At 42.5% G+C, this 16984-nt stretch overlaps 1 protein-coding gene across 1 annotated transcript in view; it reads left to right on the forward strand.

Annotated features, from left to right (window-relative positions):
- The window catches only part of LOC134320311 (dynein axonemal heavy chain 8-like), a 77174-nt gene that overhangs the window by 32385 nt on the left and 27805 nt on the right, over window positions 1-16984 (forward strand). Inside the window, exons 26-51 of the mRNA XM_063001671.1 lie at window positions 426-432; window positions 592-639; window positions 729-858; window positions 1591-1763; window positions 2369-2495; window positions 2817-3052; window positions 3143-3247; window positions 4243-4356; window positions 5541-5603; window positions 6227-6327; window positions 6486-6623; window positions 6710-6950; window positions 7641-7840; window positions 9215-9368; window positions 9448-9611; window positions 10716-10818; window positions 10895-10999; window positions 12255-12416; window positions 12513-12737; window positions 13579-13751; window positions 13823-14001; window positions 14870-15057; window positions 15316-15402; window positions 15487-15594; window positions 16530-16664; window positions 16774-16935. Coding sequence (XP_062857741.1) covers window positions 426-432; window positions 592-639; window positions 729-858; window positions 1591-1763; window positions 2369-2495; window positions 2817-3052; window positions 3143-3247; window positions 4243-4356; window positions 5541-5603; window positions 6227-6327; window positions 6486-6623; window positions 6710-6950; window positions 7641-7840; window positions 9215-9368; window positions 9448-9611; window positions 10716-10818; window positions 10895-10999; window positions 12255-12416; window positions 12513-12737; window positions 13579-13751; window positions 13823-14001; window positions 14870-15057; window positions 15316-15402; window positions 15487-15594; window positions 16530-16664; window positions 16774-16935 — 3628 coding nt within the window. The remainder of the gene's footprint in view (window positions 1-425; window positions 433-591; window positions 640-728; window positions 859-1590; window positions 1764-2368; window positions 2496-2816; window positions 3053-3142; window positions 3248-4242; window positions 4357-5540; window positions 5604-6226; window positions 6328-6485; window positions 6624-6709; window positions 6951-7640; window positions 7841-9214; window positions 9369-9447; window positions 9612-10715; window positions 10819-10894; window positions 11000-12254; window positions 12417-12512; window positions 12738-13578; window positions 13752-13822; window positions 14002-14869; window positions 15058-15315; window positions 15403-15486; window positions 15595-16529; window positions 16665-16773; window positions 16936-16984) is intronic.

The raw sequence follows: 16984 nt of genomic DNA on the forward strand, positions 1-16984 counted from the left end.
AAGTGTGAAACTGTAATAAAAAGAAACATCTCCACCTGGAACAAATGAAAGTTCAACCAGGCGCAGGTGACTGTCTGTTACGCGGAAACAATGGCAACCATCTGCACCTCCATGCCTTCTCTCCCGACCAGATTTGGAAAGGCAGAAAGACATTATTCTGTAATCGAGCCACACCGTCAATCTCCACCTAGTTCTGTTTGGCCTGCAAGGGCACCAGTTATGATGTAAAACATACCATGTATAAAACAAACAATAACAATTTTATGTTCATGTGATAAAGAGACCTAAAAACAATGTAATTACATTTAAATCATTTTTAGATTTAAATCATTAATGGCCCTGCTGTTTATTTTCCTGGTTATTTGTAGGAGTGCAGAGAACTGTATGCTCACTTCAGCGCAAAACTTCTGGACGCTTTGGTGAAGGCCACATGTTTGTCTCTGGACACGTTAAAAAGAAGATTGTTTATTTCCAGGTGAGAATGAACATGTTTCACCATGTAAATAAATCATTAAAAAATACACAAAACATTTAAAGCAGTAATTTTTTCTTTCTAGCTCATCTGGCGGCCATCCCAGTGTCTCAGATGAGGTGATAACTTTAATAAAATCTGAGATCCACCTGACCATACCCAATGTGGTAAGTGTTTATATTACTAATGCTTTACTCTGTGCTGTTACTGAATCTTGGAACCATAAGCACATTGAGAGTTCTGTGTTCTGATGAAGGTGATGATACCGAGTCTTGATAAGATCCAGCAAGCAATCATTCACCTGGTGCATCTGGTGCTGGAGGTGAGCCGCGGCGTGGCATGCTGGAAACAGGATTGCCGCTCAGACGACGTTGGAAAGTCTGGATGTAAGAGGCGGCATTAACAATCATTAAGAATCTTCCACGGTTTCCCTTCAGCTTGATGCATTTGGAGTTGTTTTGTTTCCTGCAAAAAACAGAAAGACATATTCTGTACTGTAAAGTCCGGAAGCGTATTGCTGCCACACAGATGAAAAGAAATGTCAGTATGTTGTTATAAAGAGAATCAAATTTTACTTCATGCTTTTTTTACTTCATGAGTTTTGGTGTCACTGAGCAGCACAGATGATATTTTTATCACTATTTAAACACTGCGAAGGATTCTTAAATCTTAGTCTTTATATAGACGTAAAAACCGCTCACATATCTTAGACATGCACTATTCCTAATGGAGAATCTTGATCGGCACAGCAAGCTACAAGGTTACAAGCTACAGCATCTTAAATGTCTTCAAGCTGGGTTCGGCTACGCAGCATTTAAGGAAATGAACTTTTCTCGTTATTACGACATACTGACGGCTTTTTTTTCATCTGTGTGGCAGCATGGGCACCAGGTGTAAACCAAAGTATAATGTACACGCCTTTGTTAATATGTTTTTAATTGGTTCTAATCGATTATAAAGGCTAACACAGCTTTTTAAAGCACTAAGGCTGTGAATGTTAAATAAAGATCGTGAAATAATTCCAATAAAACATTATTAACTTTTTCTCCTCGTTTTAACATTTGAAAGCATCCGACATTTTGAGTTTAAAAACGTTTAAATGGAAATTTCTTCTCTAGCTGGGCGGCTGAGGAACTTCTTCCAGAGTGTTTCTGAAAACAAGAATGTGTGCAAGCCTGTAGGACTTCTAATGTCAGGGGTGAACCTCCTGGGTAAACAGCCCGGAGATGTGCTCAGTCAGTTCAGAGCCTTCAAAGTAATCTGGGATCAGGACCGAGACGACCAAGTCAAGGTAGCTCAACACTCAACTCAACTTATTAATGTAAAACGGACAAAACTACTGGACTTGGATAAACAATTACAACATGTTAAATTTGTCACAGACATTGATTAGATCAAACCCAGGTCATCAGTCCATGTCACTGTGCAGCTCTCACTTTCTCAGCGGCACCGATGTGCCACCTGAATAGATCATGTTATGTTTACATTTTGTTAGGTGTAATACAGCGGTAATACAACAGTAATACTCAGGCGGCAGGTGTTTCCAAATATTGTGCCGGCCTCATGATTGAGGAGCCGACAAATCTGTGAATAAGAAACCATGATGAATGGAAACACTTCCTACTGGAGTGACGGGTGACTGCTGTTGATCTGCGCCTTCATGCCCCCTCTGTTAGCCATATTATAGCTCCCAGTAGATGGACTTGTTACAGATAGAATGTGATATTCTGCTGGAGTTTTTTACATTGTTAAGGAGGATTGAAAATAGTTTGTAAATGGTGATTATAAGTGGAATAAACACCCAAATTTTGAAGAATCACATTTTAAAGACATCACTATAACAGTGTACATTTGTTTAATATGAAATCATAAACGCATGTTTGTGTTTTCTGTCAGGAATTCATCAGTAGCAACCCCGACCTATACCTGATAAAGGAGCAAATTTTACACTATGAAACGGTTGAACAGGAGATCGCGGACATCACGCCCATCGTCGTTTTAGGTGGAATGGAATTGTCAACAGGTAAAATAATACCAAATATTCACATTAGCTATTACAGTTGAGGTTTTTATGTGTTATGTGTGAAAAATGGCACATTAATGTCATCAAAGCTGCAGTGCATCACTGGTTTTGTTTAATATAATTATATTGCACTGTTAAATATTGAAAAAATAGGTGGATTGAAGTTAGGGTTGGGATGTGCCAGGTACGCCTATTCCACGTCTTCTGTGCATACGGCTGGTTCAGCTCAGACTCTGAAGTCATAACCTTAAATCCTACAGAATTTTACAGTGTTGCTTCATTTATTCACATGCTTGTTGTTTGTGTTGGTGATGTCTGTAGCTCCACTGAAGATGTCCCTGAGTGTGGAAGCGAAAGCCTGGAAACTGATGCTGTGCAAGTACGTACAAAAGGAATACAAGAAGAAGCTGATGGACATGATCGCTTTCATTAGTGAGCAGCAAAAAAAACTCTCACGCCCTATAGCTGACCTGGACGACGTGAGATTCGCTATGGAAGCCCTGTCCAATATCCGGGACTCAGAAATTATAATGGACATGACCATGGGGCCCATCGAGGTCCGACATAATGATAAGCCATATTTCTCATCCTTATCTTACTAATCTATGGTTTATTTTAGACATGAAATTGATTAGTGATGTTTTTAGGAAGCCTATTCTATACTAAACAAGTTTGAAGTGGAAGTGACGAAGGAGGAGGCCGAGGGTGTGGATACACTAAGATACTCTTTTGCTAAACTGCAGTCCAAAGAGGTACGTTCCTCATTCTCAACTCAGATTCCACAGTGTCTGTCTTTATGAAAGATCCATCACAGATGATTCATGGCTGATTCTTCCTTCATTTAAACATTTATTCAATCATTTATCCATTCTGGTCAGGGTCACCGTGGCTCTGGAAAGCAGTGAAAACACTGCTGGTGATGCCCTAGGTCTAAGTAATGTGTTTAGTAGTGTGTTATTAACTGCAGTCCAGCTTATATGAAATATATACACCGATGAGGCGTAACATTATGACCACCTTCCTAATACTGTGTTGGTCCCCCTTTTGCTGCCAAAACAGCCCTGACCCGTCGACTCTGACACCTTTCTATCAGAACCGGCATGAACTTCTTCGGCAGTTTGAGCTACAGTAGCTCGTCTGTTGGATCGGACCACACGGGCCAGCCTTCGCTCCACACGTGCATCAATGAGCCTTGGCCGCCCATGACCCTGACGCCGGGTTTACCACTGTTCCTGACCACTGCAGACCGGTAACACCCCACAACAGCTGCGGTTTTGGAGATGCTCCGACCCAGTCGTCTAGCCATCACAATTTGGCCCTGAAATGTAACCTTCGAGGATAAAACATTCACTTGCTGCCTAATATGCCCCCCCCCCCAACAGGTGTTGTGATGAAGAGATAATCAGTGTTATTCTCTTCACCTGATAGTGGTCATAATGTTATGCCTTGCCAGTGTATAGTTATACCCAGTAGTATAGTATTACCCAGGAAATACATCTAAACAGTGTGCCAGTGCATCACCAGGCATCCCTGACTACCTTACCCTCTCATTTACTTGCATGAGATATGTTTGTGGAAAACATACCAAACTCCTTATAGACCATTTAAAGCGTTGCTTTGAAATCGAGTCCTCTGTTCTTTCTAAAACCATGTTACATATTCTGGTGTTTTAATGAAACATGTGGGAGACGAAGGGACAGCATTTAGATGAAGTCTAATGTGTTTTTTATATAAAACCCCTACACAGAGAGCAGTCCAGCATGAACTGGTCAGTGCGCAGCCCAAGTTGAAAGAGAATCTCCTGGAATCAGTCGGCACGTTTCAGAATGACTTGATGACTTTCGGCCAGAAGTATGAAACGGTGAGCAATCAACTCATTCCTGAGGGCCACACTGACACTTTTGTTTCAGACCCGAGTCCATCTAATTGTAAGGGTGCAGGGATTTAAGTGAGTTCGGGAATAGAATAATGCAATTGACTAAATAAATCATCTTATTTTTTGTTTGAAGTAAACAGCAGACAATGAGACACTGACTAGCAGATAAACTGAAACACTTTCTTTAAGCATGATGTGCAAATAAAACAAGTACATATTTATTTAAGAACTATTGAAATGTATTTAAAAGTTAATTCTTCTGTATATAAGCAAGCAGCTTCAATTACAAAGTAATTATACCTACACAATTAATCTATTAAAGGAGCAAATATAAGAATAATAAACATTATTAAGTGAATATGTTTTGTCACCTCTGATGTTTCTGCTTTTGTATTTGTCACTAGTCATTGTTAAAATAAAGACAAACTAAAGTTTAAACACCACCCGGCCATAATAAAAAAAATATCTGGACAAAAAAACAGACAGGTTAAATTAACTAGCCAAAGATCTGAACAAGCAGCAACTATGTACAGATAATTGTCTGGTTTGAGTTTTGTCCTTGTGTGGCATGTCATCTTTCTGGTTGTTTGCTGCTGATGGTTTTCTCACTTCCCCTGTCTGGTTCCTGCAGTGATCGTCTGAGTTACACTTGCTGGCGGAGCTGCCCAGACGTTTTTGTTTTGTTTGTGCTTGTGTCTGTCTCTGTGTTCTCAGTGTTTCTGCTCTCATATAAGCTTTTTTGTCCTCGAGTCACTTTAGGCTGTGGCTTTGGTATGGTTTTGTGAATTTAAAACTGAACCAGTGATATTAACCGACCAAAGTGTGTGAGAATCACATTAGATTAGAATAAATAGAAGAAAGCCGATCATAAGAATATTATTATAAAACGGATAGTTCCGGTCCTAAAATCTGATTGGCTGAGCCGCGTTCGAAGCCGTTGTAAAATCCCCGATAAACTCACACCTATGACCGCCTCACATCATTTATTATATTTTATGTTGACCGCCGTTTTATAAAAGCAATAAGCCACTCCGCTTCGCGTCGTACCAAAAACGTCATCCCCGTGCTAAAATCACAGTAACGTACGGCCTCTCGTGGCTTATTGCTTTAATAACCTGTTGTATGACACTTAGCGATTCATATATGGTTCCTTGTCTGTCTGATATCAGGAAGGCCCGAATGTTTCAGGCATTTCACCTGAGGAGGCCAGCATCAGACTTCAAATCTTCCAGGTATGACAGATGCAGAATTCAAAATGCTTTTATTCATTATTCTTTCTATATAAATCTCTCACACCTCGGCTCGTTTATACTTATAAATATTATTCATGTGACATTAGGTGGTCCCAGACATGCACTCAAAAGCAAATGTATTATAACTGTTTCAAAAACTTACTGTAATCAATACTTAGGAATATAACTCAGGTGGGATTAAGCCGGATAGGGACTCTCTCTCATAACTGATGCAATTACGACCTCTGCTGGCTAATTGATGGCACCTGCACAGAGATGGGAAAAGAGTACTGTCAGGGTGTGTCTCTCCGTACACAGTGCTGATCCGCATTGCACTCGTCAAAGTGTAGGTGTTAAGATGCATACCGCTGCTGCCCGCTTGTCGGAGGGGGCGTGTGGTAGCTTCTTTCTCCTCAGTCAGAGCGGGGGTCAGCATTGGTGGAGAGGAAGCGTGACACAATCGGGCAATCGTACGCGCTAAAAGGGGGGAAAAAGGGAGAAAATGCATAAACAAAATATTATATATATATAAATCAGCCAGACTAATGCCGACTGTACATCTAACCATTTTATATTAAATATAATTTTATTCCACCTTAAACGTGCTCTGATATTGATCTCAGACTGGGTTTGATAACCTGTGGAGGAAGTTCACCACATATTCTTCTGGAGAACAGTTGTTCGGCCTGCCCGTCACTGAATATGATGTTCTACAGAAAGCTCGGTAATTACAGTCTGTCACTGTCTGGTAAACACTCTCCAGAAACATGATGATGCTCACTGCTGATTGGCCTAAAACATGCATACAATTCTGTATTATTCCCGTGTCACTTTTCTATTCTATTATAATGGTGTTCCTCTCTCTTATGTTATTGAAACTAGGAAAGAGCTCGGGCTTCTTCAGAAGCTGTACGGCCTCTACGATGCGGTCATGAATAAGATCAGCGGCTATTACGAAATCCTCTGGACCGAAGTGGATATTGAAAAGATCAACACGGAGCTTTCAGAATTCCAAACCAGGTAACCGTCGCGACTCTTGCACAGTGTTACAGCAGCAGCTCCTCTCAGAACTGTAAGAACTCCTGTGTGTTTTGAATTGTACTCAGATGCCGAAAGCTCCCCAAAGGACTGAGAGACTGGCAGGCGTTTTTAGATCTGAAGAAAAGGATCGATGACTTCAGCGAGTCGTGCCCTCTCCTGGAGATGATGGCTCACAGAGCGATGAAGCAGAGACACTGGGAACGCATCGCTGACCTGACGCAGCACAAGTTTCACGTGGATTCGGACACGTTCTGCCTTCAAAACATAATGGAGGCCCCACTGCTGAAACACAAAGAAGACATAGAGGTAATGCTACACTGAGGCTCTGTGTATGTAGACACTGATCAGTCATAACATTATGACCGCCTTTCTAATATTGGCCCCCCTTCTGCTGCCCCATACACAACAACCCGTGATGCTCTGTGTATTCTGACACCTTTCTATCAGAACCAGCATGAACCTCTTCAGCAGTTTCAGCTACAGGAGCTCGTCTGTTGGATCCGACCACACGTGCATCAATGAGCCTTGGCCACCCATGACCCTGTCGCCGGTTTACCACTGTTCCTGACCACTGCAGAACGGGAACACCCCACAAGAGCTGCAGTTTTGGAGATGCTCTGACCCAGTTGTCTAGCCATCACAATTTGGCTTTTGTCAAATTCCCTCAGATCCTCACGCTCGCCCGTTTTTTTTTTTATATCAACTTTCAGGATAAAATTTTCACCTGCTGCCTAATACACCCCCCCCCCCCCCCCCCCCCCCCCACTAACAGGTGCCATAATGAAGAGATAATCAGTGTTATTCTCTTCACCTGTCAGCGATCATAATGTTATGCCTGGTCAGTGTATGTACATACTGGTGTCTTTTGCTCTTTAGATGACATACATTGTTTTGGGTTCATTTAAGCTATCCCTGTGCTAAAGTCATGCTTAGTCTAACCAGGGTTTGAAAGAGACTTGTGTTATAATGATGACCTTACTTTTCTCCTCACACTAGGACATCTGCATCTCAGCAGTAAAGGAGAAGGATATCGAGGCCAAGCTGGCACAGGTGGTTGATTTATGGTACAGTCAGTTGCTCACATTTATGGCTTTTAAAGGCAGAGGAGAGCTGATGCTTAAAGGAGCTGAGACGGCAGAAATCATCACTGCCATGGAGGACAGTCTGATGGTGCTTGGATCACTTCTAAGCAACAGGTAAGTTTCATCAGGTTCTGTTCATGTCTCACACACTGATGTTCTCATTAGAAATAACAGTCTAGACTAGCACTTTGTAGATTTTTTGGTATTGCTTTGACCATTGCTTTGATGAAGTTTAAATATAGAGACTATTCTCCTTTATACGGATGTATAGGGGTTCAGTAAGCTTAGCAAGCTTAAACAAATAAAACAGTGATGACTTCTGTCTGTTTAAACACTGGAGCATAGTCATAATGCACATAAAACTTTCTTTGTTATGGTAATTTTGGTAGATTGAGGGGTGCAAGTCATAATTCTGATGATTCTACAGATTCATTATAGGGTAAATTAGTTTAGTATTTCATTGAACTTAATTAATCAAACTAAAGTTTATTTAACTGTGTAGTGGGCGCTCTGTGTGGGTGGCACATGGGTAAATAAGATAAGATAAGATTCCTTTATTGATCCCCATGGGGGAAATTCGAGTGTTACAGCAGCTCCAGTACAGTGTAAGTAGAGTAAATACAGTAAATGAAAATAGAGTAGAATAAAATAAAAAATAAGGAAATTATCAAATAAATGATGGTAAATAAAGTATGGTAAATAATGCTCGCTTACTACCACTGGCATCCAGGGTTCAGTGCTATCGGTCAGTTCAGCGTCTACATACAGGCATGATTGGCTATGCCTGAGGTGGGGGGTAGCCAGGACCCTGCAATGGATCGTCGTCCTGTCGGGGGTGTGTTACTGCATTGCGCCTGATATTTCCAGGACCCACCAAGACCCTGACCAGGATAAAGCAATGGTAAAAATGAAATGAAACTGTGTAGTTCAATTTAATTTTGTGTTTGTACGATTTGTGTAAATTCTATTTATTTAAAGTATCCTCCAGGCCACCCAAAGAGGACGGGGGTCCCTGCTGAGTCTGGTTCCTCTCAAGGTTCCTTCCTGTATTTTTAAGGGAGGTTTCCTTGCCACTGTGGCCCTCGGCTTGCTCAATAGGGGTTTTTGATCTGTTGGTCCCGGACTTTGTAAAGTTGCTTTGAGACAATGTTTATTGTAAAAAGCGCTATATAAATAAATGTGACTTTACTTGACTAGTAAAAAACTCTTTTTAAGGAAGGGACACAACCCAACACTCACAGCTGTAATCGATCGAACCAGTTTGTTTCAATCCCAGGCAGTGGTGCTACCAACCTGGCTGGGCAACCAACAGGCACATTAGGTTTCATTGCAGCTGTACGGTTGTGCCCTTCGTTGTCTGGCCGAAGCACCTGCACTAGCGTTGCTCATGATTTGCTTAGCGTGGCAGCACTATATGAGACTCAGCCACTGGCAGGTGAATAGATGTGGCAGCGACTGGTAATCTCTGTTTGATTTCTCTGTACATAGATACAACACTCCTTTTAAGAAAGACATCCAGAACTGGGTTTTTAAGCTCTCCACATCATCAGACATCATCGAGCAGTGGCTGCTTGTTCAGAACCTGTGGGTGTACCTGGAGGCCGTGTTTGTGGGTGGAGACATTGCCAAGCAGCTTCCACAGGTACATCATTAATCTGCAGCCTGTATGTTTACTCACCTGTAATCATGAACTGCTTCATTTACGTATTATTACCTTGTAGGAAGCGAAGCGCTTCCAGAACATCGATAAATTATGGATAAAGATCATGCAGAGAGCCCATGAGATCCCCAGTGTGGTGCAGTGCTGCGTGGGAGATGAGACCATGAGCCAGCTTCTACCTCACCTGCAGGAGCAGCTTGAACTCTGCCAGAAATCTCTCACAGGGTATGAACACAGCCCCACACTGTACAGGGTGTCGATCTATTTCAGGGCAGAAGAAAACCCATATGGACAAGCGAAGAACATACAAAACTTCTCATGGTGGATGTATATCAAGCAACAAGTGGCAGTGGTGTAGCTTGAACCAGCTTATATATTGCCCATTGACCAAAGGCACGGATCAAACCTAGGTCTGCAGAACTCTGGTTTCACCCCTTCTTATTATTCAAATGATTCACATGTTTCAGACACAACCGCTGAAATTCATGATATAAAACTATAATACTGTGCAGCAGCAGTTTAGGGAAGGTCCTTTCTGTTCCAGCATGACTGCGCAAAGAAGCTCCAGTGTCCTGCACAGAGCTCTGACCTCAGCCCCACTCAACAGCTCTGGGATGAACCAGAACATTAACATCGATGCCCAGTCGTACTAATGCTCTTATCACTGAGTGGGCACAAATTCCCATACTTCAGAACAGAGGCTGTTGTTCGAGCTAAAATATCACACAGAGGTCACTAGATAGGGCAAGCCGTAGCCTGGCGCTTAGGGTACTGGACTAGTAACCAGAAGATCGCTGGTTCAAGCCCCACCACTGCCAGGGTGCTGCTGTTGGGCCCTTGAGCGAGGCCCTTAAACCTCAATTGCTCAGACTGTAGACTGTACTGTAAGTCGCTTTGGATGAAGTCGTCTGCTAAATGCTGAAAATGTAAATAGGATGTCTAACACGCTCACGGTCCAAATACTTTTGGCCATATAGCATGCATCTGTGTAGGCATGAACACAGTGTGAGCCATGTCTTTTACATGATAAATCACTAGATCAGTGCTAACTAACTAAACCTGGACATACAATTCAAAGCAAATGTCCTATTTATTTTTTAATTAATTAATTTATTTATTTAATTGAATGTAGAAAATGTCAGCAAATCACTGATTTGATGCTAACAAACAAACAAAAACACTCACATTATTATTTTCCTCACTGTCCACACATCCCTCATCCCAAAACCCTGTATTATTACCGTGCATTAGTGAGGCTTTATCTAAGCACATGTGACAGCAGCTGTCTCAAAACATCTGCATCATCAGGCTTCACCTGTTTCTGTACAGCTACCTGGAAAAGAAACGACTGCAGTTCCCCCGCTTTTTCTTTGTGTCCGATCCTGCTTTACTGGAAATCCTCGGACAAGCCAGTGACTCTCACACCATCCAGGTACGAGCGGCGCACCAGTATAAACGCTCTCCACGTCAGTCCAGCTTCATAACCATCTTTGCACTCGTGATTGCAGGCTCATCTCCTGGGAGTGTTCGACAACGTCAGTGAGGTGGAGTTTCATGTCAAGGACTACGACAAGATTTTGGCGGTGATCTCTCAGGAGGGCGAGAAAGTACCCGTACGTATCAGCTGGAGCTCAGAAGTGTGCGGTTGTATTTATTTCCACACACACAGGGGAACAGAGTACAGATGAGAAGTAGGGGTGGGTGATGTTTCCAAAATCCTTCATCTTATCACGTCAAATAGAGATCAGTCGTAGTTAGTGATCAGCCAGGATTATAAAGGGCAACGGTAGGTGAGGCTGGGACAGTGGGAGCCTAGTGGGTGGAGTTTTAAGCTGTCAACTGAAAGCTTGAGAGTTCGAATCCCGGCTCTGCCATGCAGCCACTGTTGGGCCCTTGAGCAAGGCCCTTAACCCTCTCAGCTCTAGGGGCGCTGTACGATGGCTGACCCCAGCTTTGACCCAAGCTTCCGAAACAAGCCGTGATATGCGAAGAAAGAATTTAGTCGTTCTGTACGTGTGTATATGTATATATGACAAATAAAGGCATTCTATTCTATTTTATTGTTGTGTTAAAAACACTATATAGACAAAAGTATTGGGACGCCCCTTCTAATCTTTTAATTAATGTGTTTTAGGCACAACAATCTATAACATGTGTAATAAATCAATTATACAAGAAGTCATGAATTCAACTTTGCAGCAACAGTTTAGGGACTTCTCTTTCCTGTTCCTGTTCCAGCATGACTGTCCCCCTACATGAAGAAAAGCTCAATTTAATGAAACTTCACATGCTGCCATCATCTGTACTACTGAATGGACACAAATTCCCATAGACATACCACAAAGTCTAACCCTAGAAGCTTCTTAGTAAAGCGACTGTTCTACCTGAAAAAGTCACTTTATTTTAGACAGTGTATTGTCTAAGCAATTAGGGGTTAGGGCCTTGCTCAACAGTGCCAACCTGGCGGTGGTAGGGCTTAAACCAGTGACCATTTGGTAACTGGTCCAGTACCTTAACCACTAGGCTACAGCTGCCCTTAGTGAGGCGTTTTGCAAGCTCATGGTCAGGTGTCCACATACTTTTGGCCATACAGTGTAGATCCAGTTGCCTCTTACCTTATTTGATGTTATGTTATGACATTTTTTAATGAACGATCTGAAGTAAAGACTCTCGCAACCTGTGAGTTAATGAAATAAATTGATGATAGAGATAAACAGTGCACCTCTAGTGGTGTGGTATTTTATATATACATTATATATACATCCTACTCACTAAGAGGAAGAACCAGTAATAAAGTTTTTATTTCTGTGTTGATTATGATAATTGATTTGGATGGAGCTGCTCTGATGTGCTGTGTGTGTTTACCAGCTGGACAAACCAGTAATGGCGCGCGGTCCTGTGGAACTCTGGTTGGGAGAGTTACTGGTGCAACAGCAAGCCTCACTGCACTCAGTCATAAAAGCAGCTCAGCTGCAGATTAATGAGCCCGACTTCCAGCTCCTCACCTTCCTTAACCAGGTCCAAGCTCAGGTACGCAACAGCTCAGAGCGTGCGTATCATAACAATGCGTATAACATATAGCACAGCCTTAAAAATACATGCACCGGTGATGTTCCTCTCCTTCAGGTGGGCCTGCTGGGCATTCAGATGCTCTGGACTCGAGACTCAGAGGAGGCACTGCAGAATGCCAAGAAGGACAAGAGGGTCATGTCTGTGACAAACCAGAAGTTTCTGGATCTGCTGAACACGCTGATAGCACAGACGACTCACGACTTGTCCAAGTTCGAGCGTGTTAAGTTTGAGACGCTGGTTACAATCCACGTCCATCAGAGAGACATTTTTAATGATTTGGTAAGAATATGACTTCTGTAATCACGTGATTCCTTTTATGGCATGTTTATCAGCATCTTTATCCTGGTCAGGGTCGCTGTGGGCTCGCTTTCACCGGAACCCACCCATCTCAGGACTTCAGCTATCCCCACACTCCTTAGACATAGCTAATTATATCTGTGTAGACGCCTCGCACCGCTGAGGTTCGAATCTGGATCTCAGCATGAGTGTGATAGACCTCTGCACCACCCGAGCACCCAGTCCTTTCATTTTATCTTTATATCTTTATATTCTGGCTTATAAAAAGAGAGTTATTAAATTAACATCATTGTTTATCATCATTTTTTATATTTTTGTTGTACAGTCTTGGGCAAAAAAGGTAAAAATGGAGTCAGAAGATGTTTTGAAAACATTTAATCATCTAGACATGTTACTTTGAGTTTTATATCAAGCATTGAAATCCGTTCATGAATTTTTCTGTGTATAAGAAGATTTTCCACCCAACCGAGCAGTGCGGAACAAACGGTGGCTCAGATCTTCCTTCTGGATCATTTTCTGACCGGCCAGTTGTTGTTAGGACCATTATAAGGAATTTTGGGTTGTGTGCACACACCACACACACACACACGTAGTTTACGATGAAATAAATCTCTTTCCTCTCTGTGATGTTATCTGTTCAAAAAAGCATCACACTTTTTTACCCACCCATTTTATATTCCATACAAACATGAATGTTTACTTTGTCTAGCGTCAGTAAATCCTTACCAGCGTGTTATTATTTTATATACTAATAAATACAAGGTTAAAGCGCAGTTGTAGTCTGTATCAGGAATAGAATTAACCGTAGCCCTGTGCTTGTTAGGTGAAAATGAACATCAGGTCCCTCGGTGACTTTGAATGGCTGAAGCAGAGCAGATTTTATTTCCGGGAGGATCAGGATCACGTCGCAGTGTCGATCACGGACGTCGACTTCATCTATCAGAACGAGTTTTTAGGCTGCACGGACAGGCTGGTCATCACTCCTCTTACAGACAGGTGCTTCTACTCGTCCTTTAGGAGGTCCTCGTGTACATTCAATAGAAATAACAATAATGTTTTTCTCCCAGGTGTTACATTACCTTAGCTCAGGCGTTAGGTATGAGTATGGGCGGAGCTCCTGCTGGTCCGGCTGGGACGGGCAAAACCGAAACCACCAAAGACATGGGCCGCTGCCTGGGGAAGTACGTCGTGGTCTTTAACTGCTCCGACCAGATGGACTTCAGAGGACTGGGCAGGATTTATAAAGGTGATTTTATTTAGTCAGTCAACACGGCGCTACACTATAGGTCAACAAGTATATGGACACCTGACCCTGAGCGTATTGGTTACCCGTTCCAAACTCATTAGATTTAATATGGACTTGCCTTTCTATACGATTTTGGTAGTGTGCATGTGGAAATTTGTGTCCATGTAGGTAAATGTTGGGTGAAAAGACCTGGCTTACAATCAACATTCCAGTTTTTGCTCACTTGTGTTCAGTGAGATTGAGCTCAGGGTGTTCTACATCGGGGGAGCCAAAAAAATGGGTTGCAGAGAAAAGATTAACAGAAATTAACTTGTACAAGAACGCCCCCTTGTGAAGGCTTTACGTTACATCTCGTAGACCACAGTGGGACCAGATTGCTACCATTTTTATTAATGAAGTATTATTTGTTTTGTGTTTTGTTTTAATGCATTGTTTGTGTGGCCTGGCTTGCTGTAAAAATCATGACATAGAGAACATGTGAGACGTTTAAAAAAAAGTTTGAAAAACTCTGATTTACATGATACTTGAATTCTTCCACACCAGAGACTTTAACCTTTGTGCATAGTTCACAGAAGAATAGTCATACTGGAACAGGAAGGGACCTTCCCCAGAATGTTGTCTAAATGTTTATAGCATAACATTATAGCATATAGCATTTTTACCACTCTTAGTATTGTGTATAGAGAAACATGTAAACGTAATGATTAGGAGGGGTGTCCACACTTTTTGACCATATAGTGTGTAACAGCAGAATAAGTCTGTATTAAAGAGACGTATCTGAGTGTGCCATCAGTCCAGATTTTATTCAGAATGGTACTGAGGATAAAACGATCACGTATATCCACTCTAATAAAGGACTTTCTGTTAGGTCTGGCTCAGTCTGGGTCCTGGGGATGCTTCGATGAGTTTAACAGGATCGACCTGCCCGTGCTGTCGGTCGCTGCACAGCAGATCCACATCGTCCTGAGCGCTCGCAAAGAGCGCAAAGCTCAGTTCCTCTTCACCGACGGAGACTGTGTGGATCTGAACCCCGAATTCGGACTCTTTATTACCATGGTAACGTATTTACAGATGTTCAAATATACACGTGTGGTCCATATTTTAGCACCTTTGATTGTTTGGTATAAAAAGCCAATCATTAGATAAAAATGGACATGGAGTAAGTGAACGTTGTGTCATCAACATCTTGCCCAAATACATTCAACACAACATTGACATTTCAGTCATGTAAGAACAGTAATATAAGAAACACAGTGAATGACACGGGCAGGATTAAAGGCGTCCTTTACTTTAAACTAATGTGTCTTGTTATAGAACCCGGGCTACGCCGGTCGCCAGGAACTGCCCGAAAATCTAAAGGTGCAGTTCAGGACCGTTTCTATGATGGTTCCTGACAGACAGGTGAGGTTTTTATACACTGGTACTGGTACGTGAACTCATTTCCCTTCTGTAGAAGCTCAGCTAAGCGAACCCTCTGTGTTTCAGATCATCATGAGAGTCAAACTGGCCAGCTGTGGTTTCATCGAGAACGTTATACTGGCTCAGAAGTTCTTTGTGCTTTATAAACTGTGTGAGGAGCAGCTCACGAAGCAGGTACATGTCAGCAAACACACACCAAATGGCCAAAAGTATGGAAACACCCATCCTAATTATTAAAGGTGGATGGAACGCGCAGCCTTCCTGACTCAGCAGTGTACTGAGCATGTGCAGTTCATCCAGTTTCATTATTGATCAGTGGTGTATCTGTGAGATCAAATTCAGATGTTGAATGCTTGCTTGTAGTTAAATCAAACATATTTTCATACAGTTTGTATTATAATTAATAACAAAATGGGCGCTCAGGTGGTGCAGGGGTAAATTCCGCGGGCGTAGCGTACTACCGCTGGGATCCAGGGTTTAAATCGGCGCTGCTGTTGGACGTCTACATACAGACATGATTGACCATGTCTCAAAGCTAAAGGTGGCCGAGGGTTCGTTTCTGACCAGGGTGTGTTTCTGCATTGCGCCCAGTGACTCCTAAAAAAGTGGACCCACCGTGACCCTGACCTGGATAAAGGATAAAGTGGTAAATAATAAAAAAGAAACAATAATGATAAAAGTGATTAAAGCATTCGTGGTAAATTGCGCTGAGCCACTAACACTGAGATCCTTGGTGCTATCGGCCGGTCGGGCATCCAGATACAGATATAATTGGCTATGCCTTGGGGGATTTGGAATTGGGGGCTGAACAGCCTAGCCATTGAGAGGTGCACTCGTCAGGGTGCATTCACTGCCGGTCCCAAGCCAAGATAAAATAAAAAAAGGCATCCAGTGTAAAGACTGTACACACACCAGATCTGCTGTGGTGACCACGAATATGGAGCAGCCAGAAGATCAAATAAATCTGGTCAGTTAGAGTTGATCAGTGAACAGTTACAGAATATAAATAAGGATTTTTTTTTTTCATACTGGATTGTATATAATTCTGTTCACTTGTTGTTAAGAATGTAAATCAGAATATTCATGTATAAACTCTTCTCTCTCTGTAGGTTCACTATGATTTTGGGTTGAGGAACATTCTGTCGGTTTTGAGGACTCTGGGAGCTGAGAAACGGGCTCGACCCTCAGACTCTGAGTCCAGCATCGTGATGAGGGTTCTGCGTGACATGAACCTCTCCAAACTGGTGAGAACCGTAACCATTGCAGTATCAGTACTAAATGACGCCACGGAAAGGACCCACGTTGTGCTCCTGGTTTTGGGGATCTTCATGCACCCTGCTTGTGCTGCTACAGGTGGATGAAGACGAGCCTCTGTTTCTCAGTCTGATCAGTGACCTGTTTCCTGGGATTCAGCTGGATAACAGCACCTACGCTGAGCTGCAGGCTGCAGTCGCCACACAAGTGCAACAAGCAGGAATCGTTAATCACCCGCCGTGGAACCTCAAGCTCATACAGGTAAACTCACCTGAACATGTGTGTCTGTGTGTGTATGTGTGTGTGTATG

Source organism: Trichomycterus rosablanca, chromosome 9, assembly GCF_030014385.1.
Source record: "Trichomycterus rosablanca isolate fTriRos1 chromosome 9, fTriRos1.hap1, whole genome shotgun sequence".
Lineage (NCBI taxonomy): Eukaryota > Metazoa > Chordata > Actinopteri > Siluriformes > Trichomycteridae > Trichomycterus > Trichomycterus rosablanca.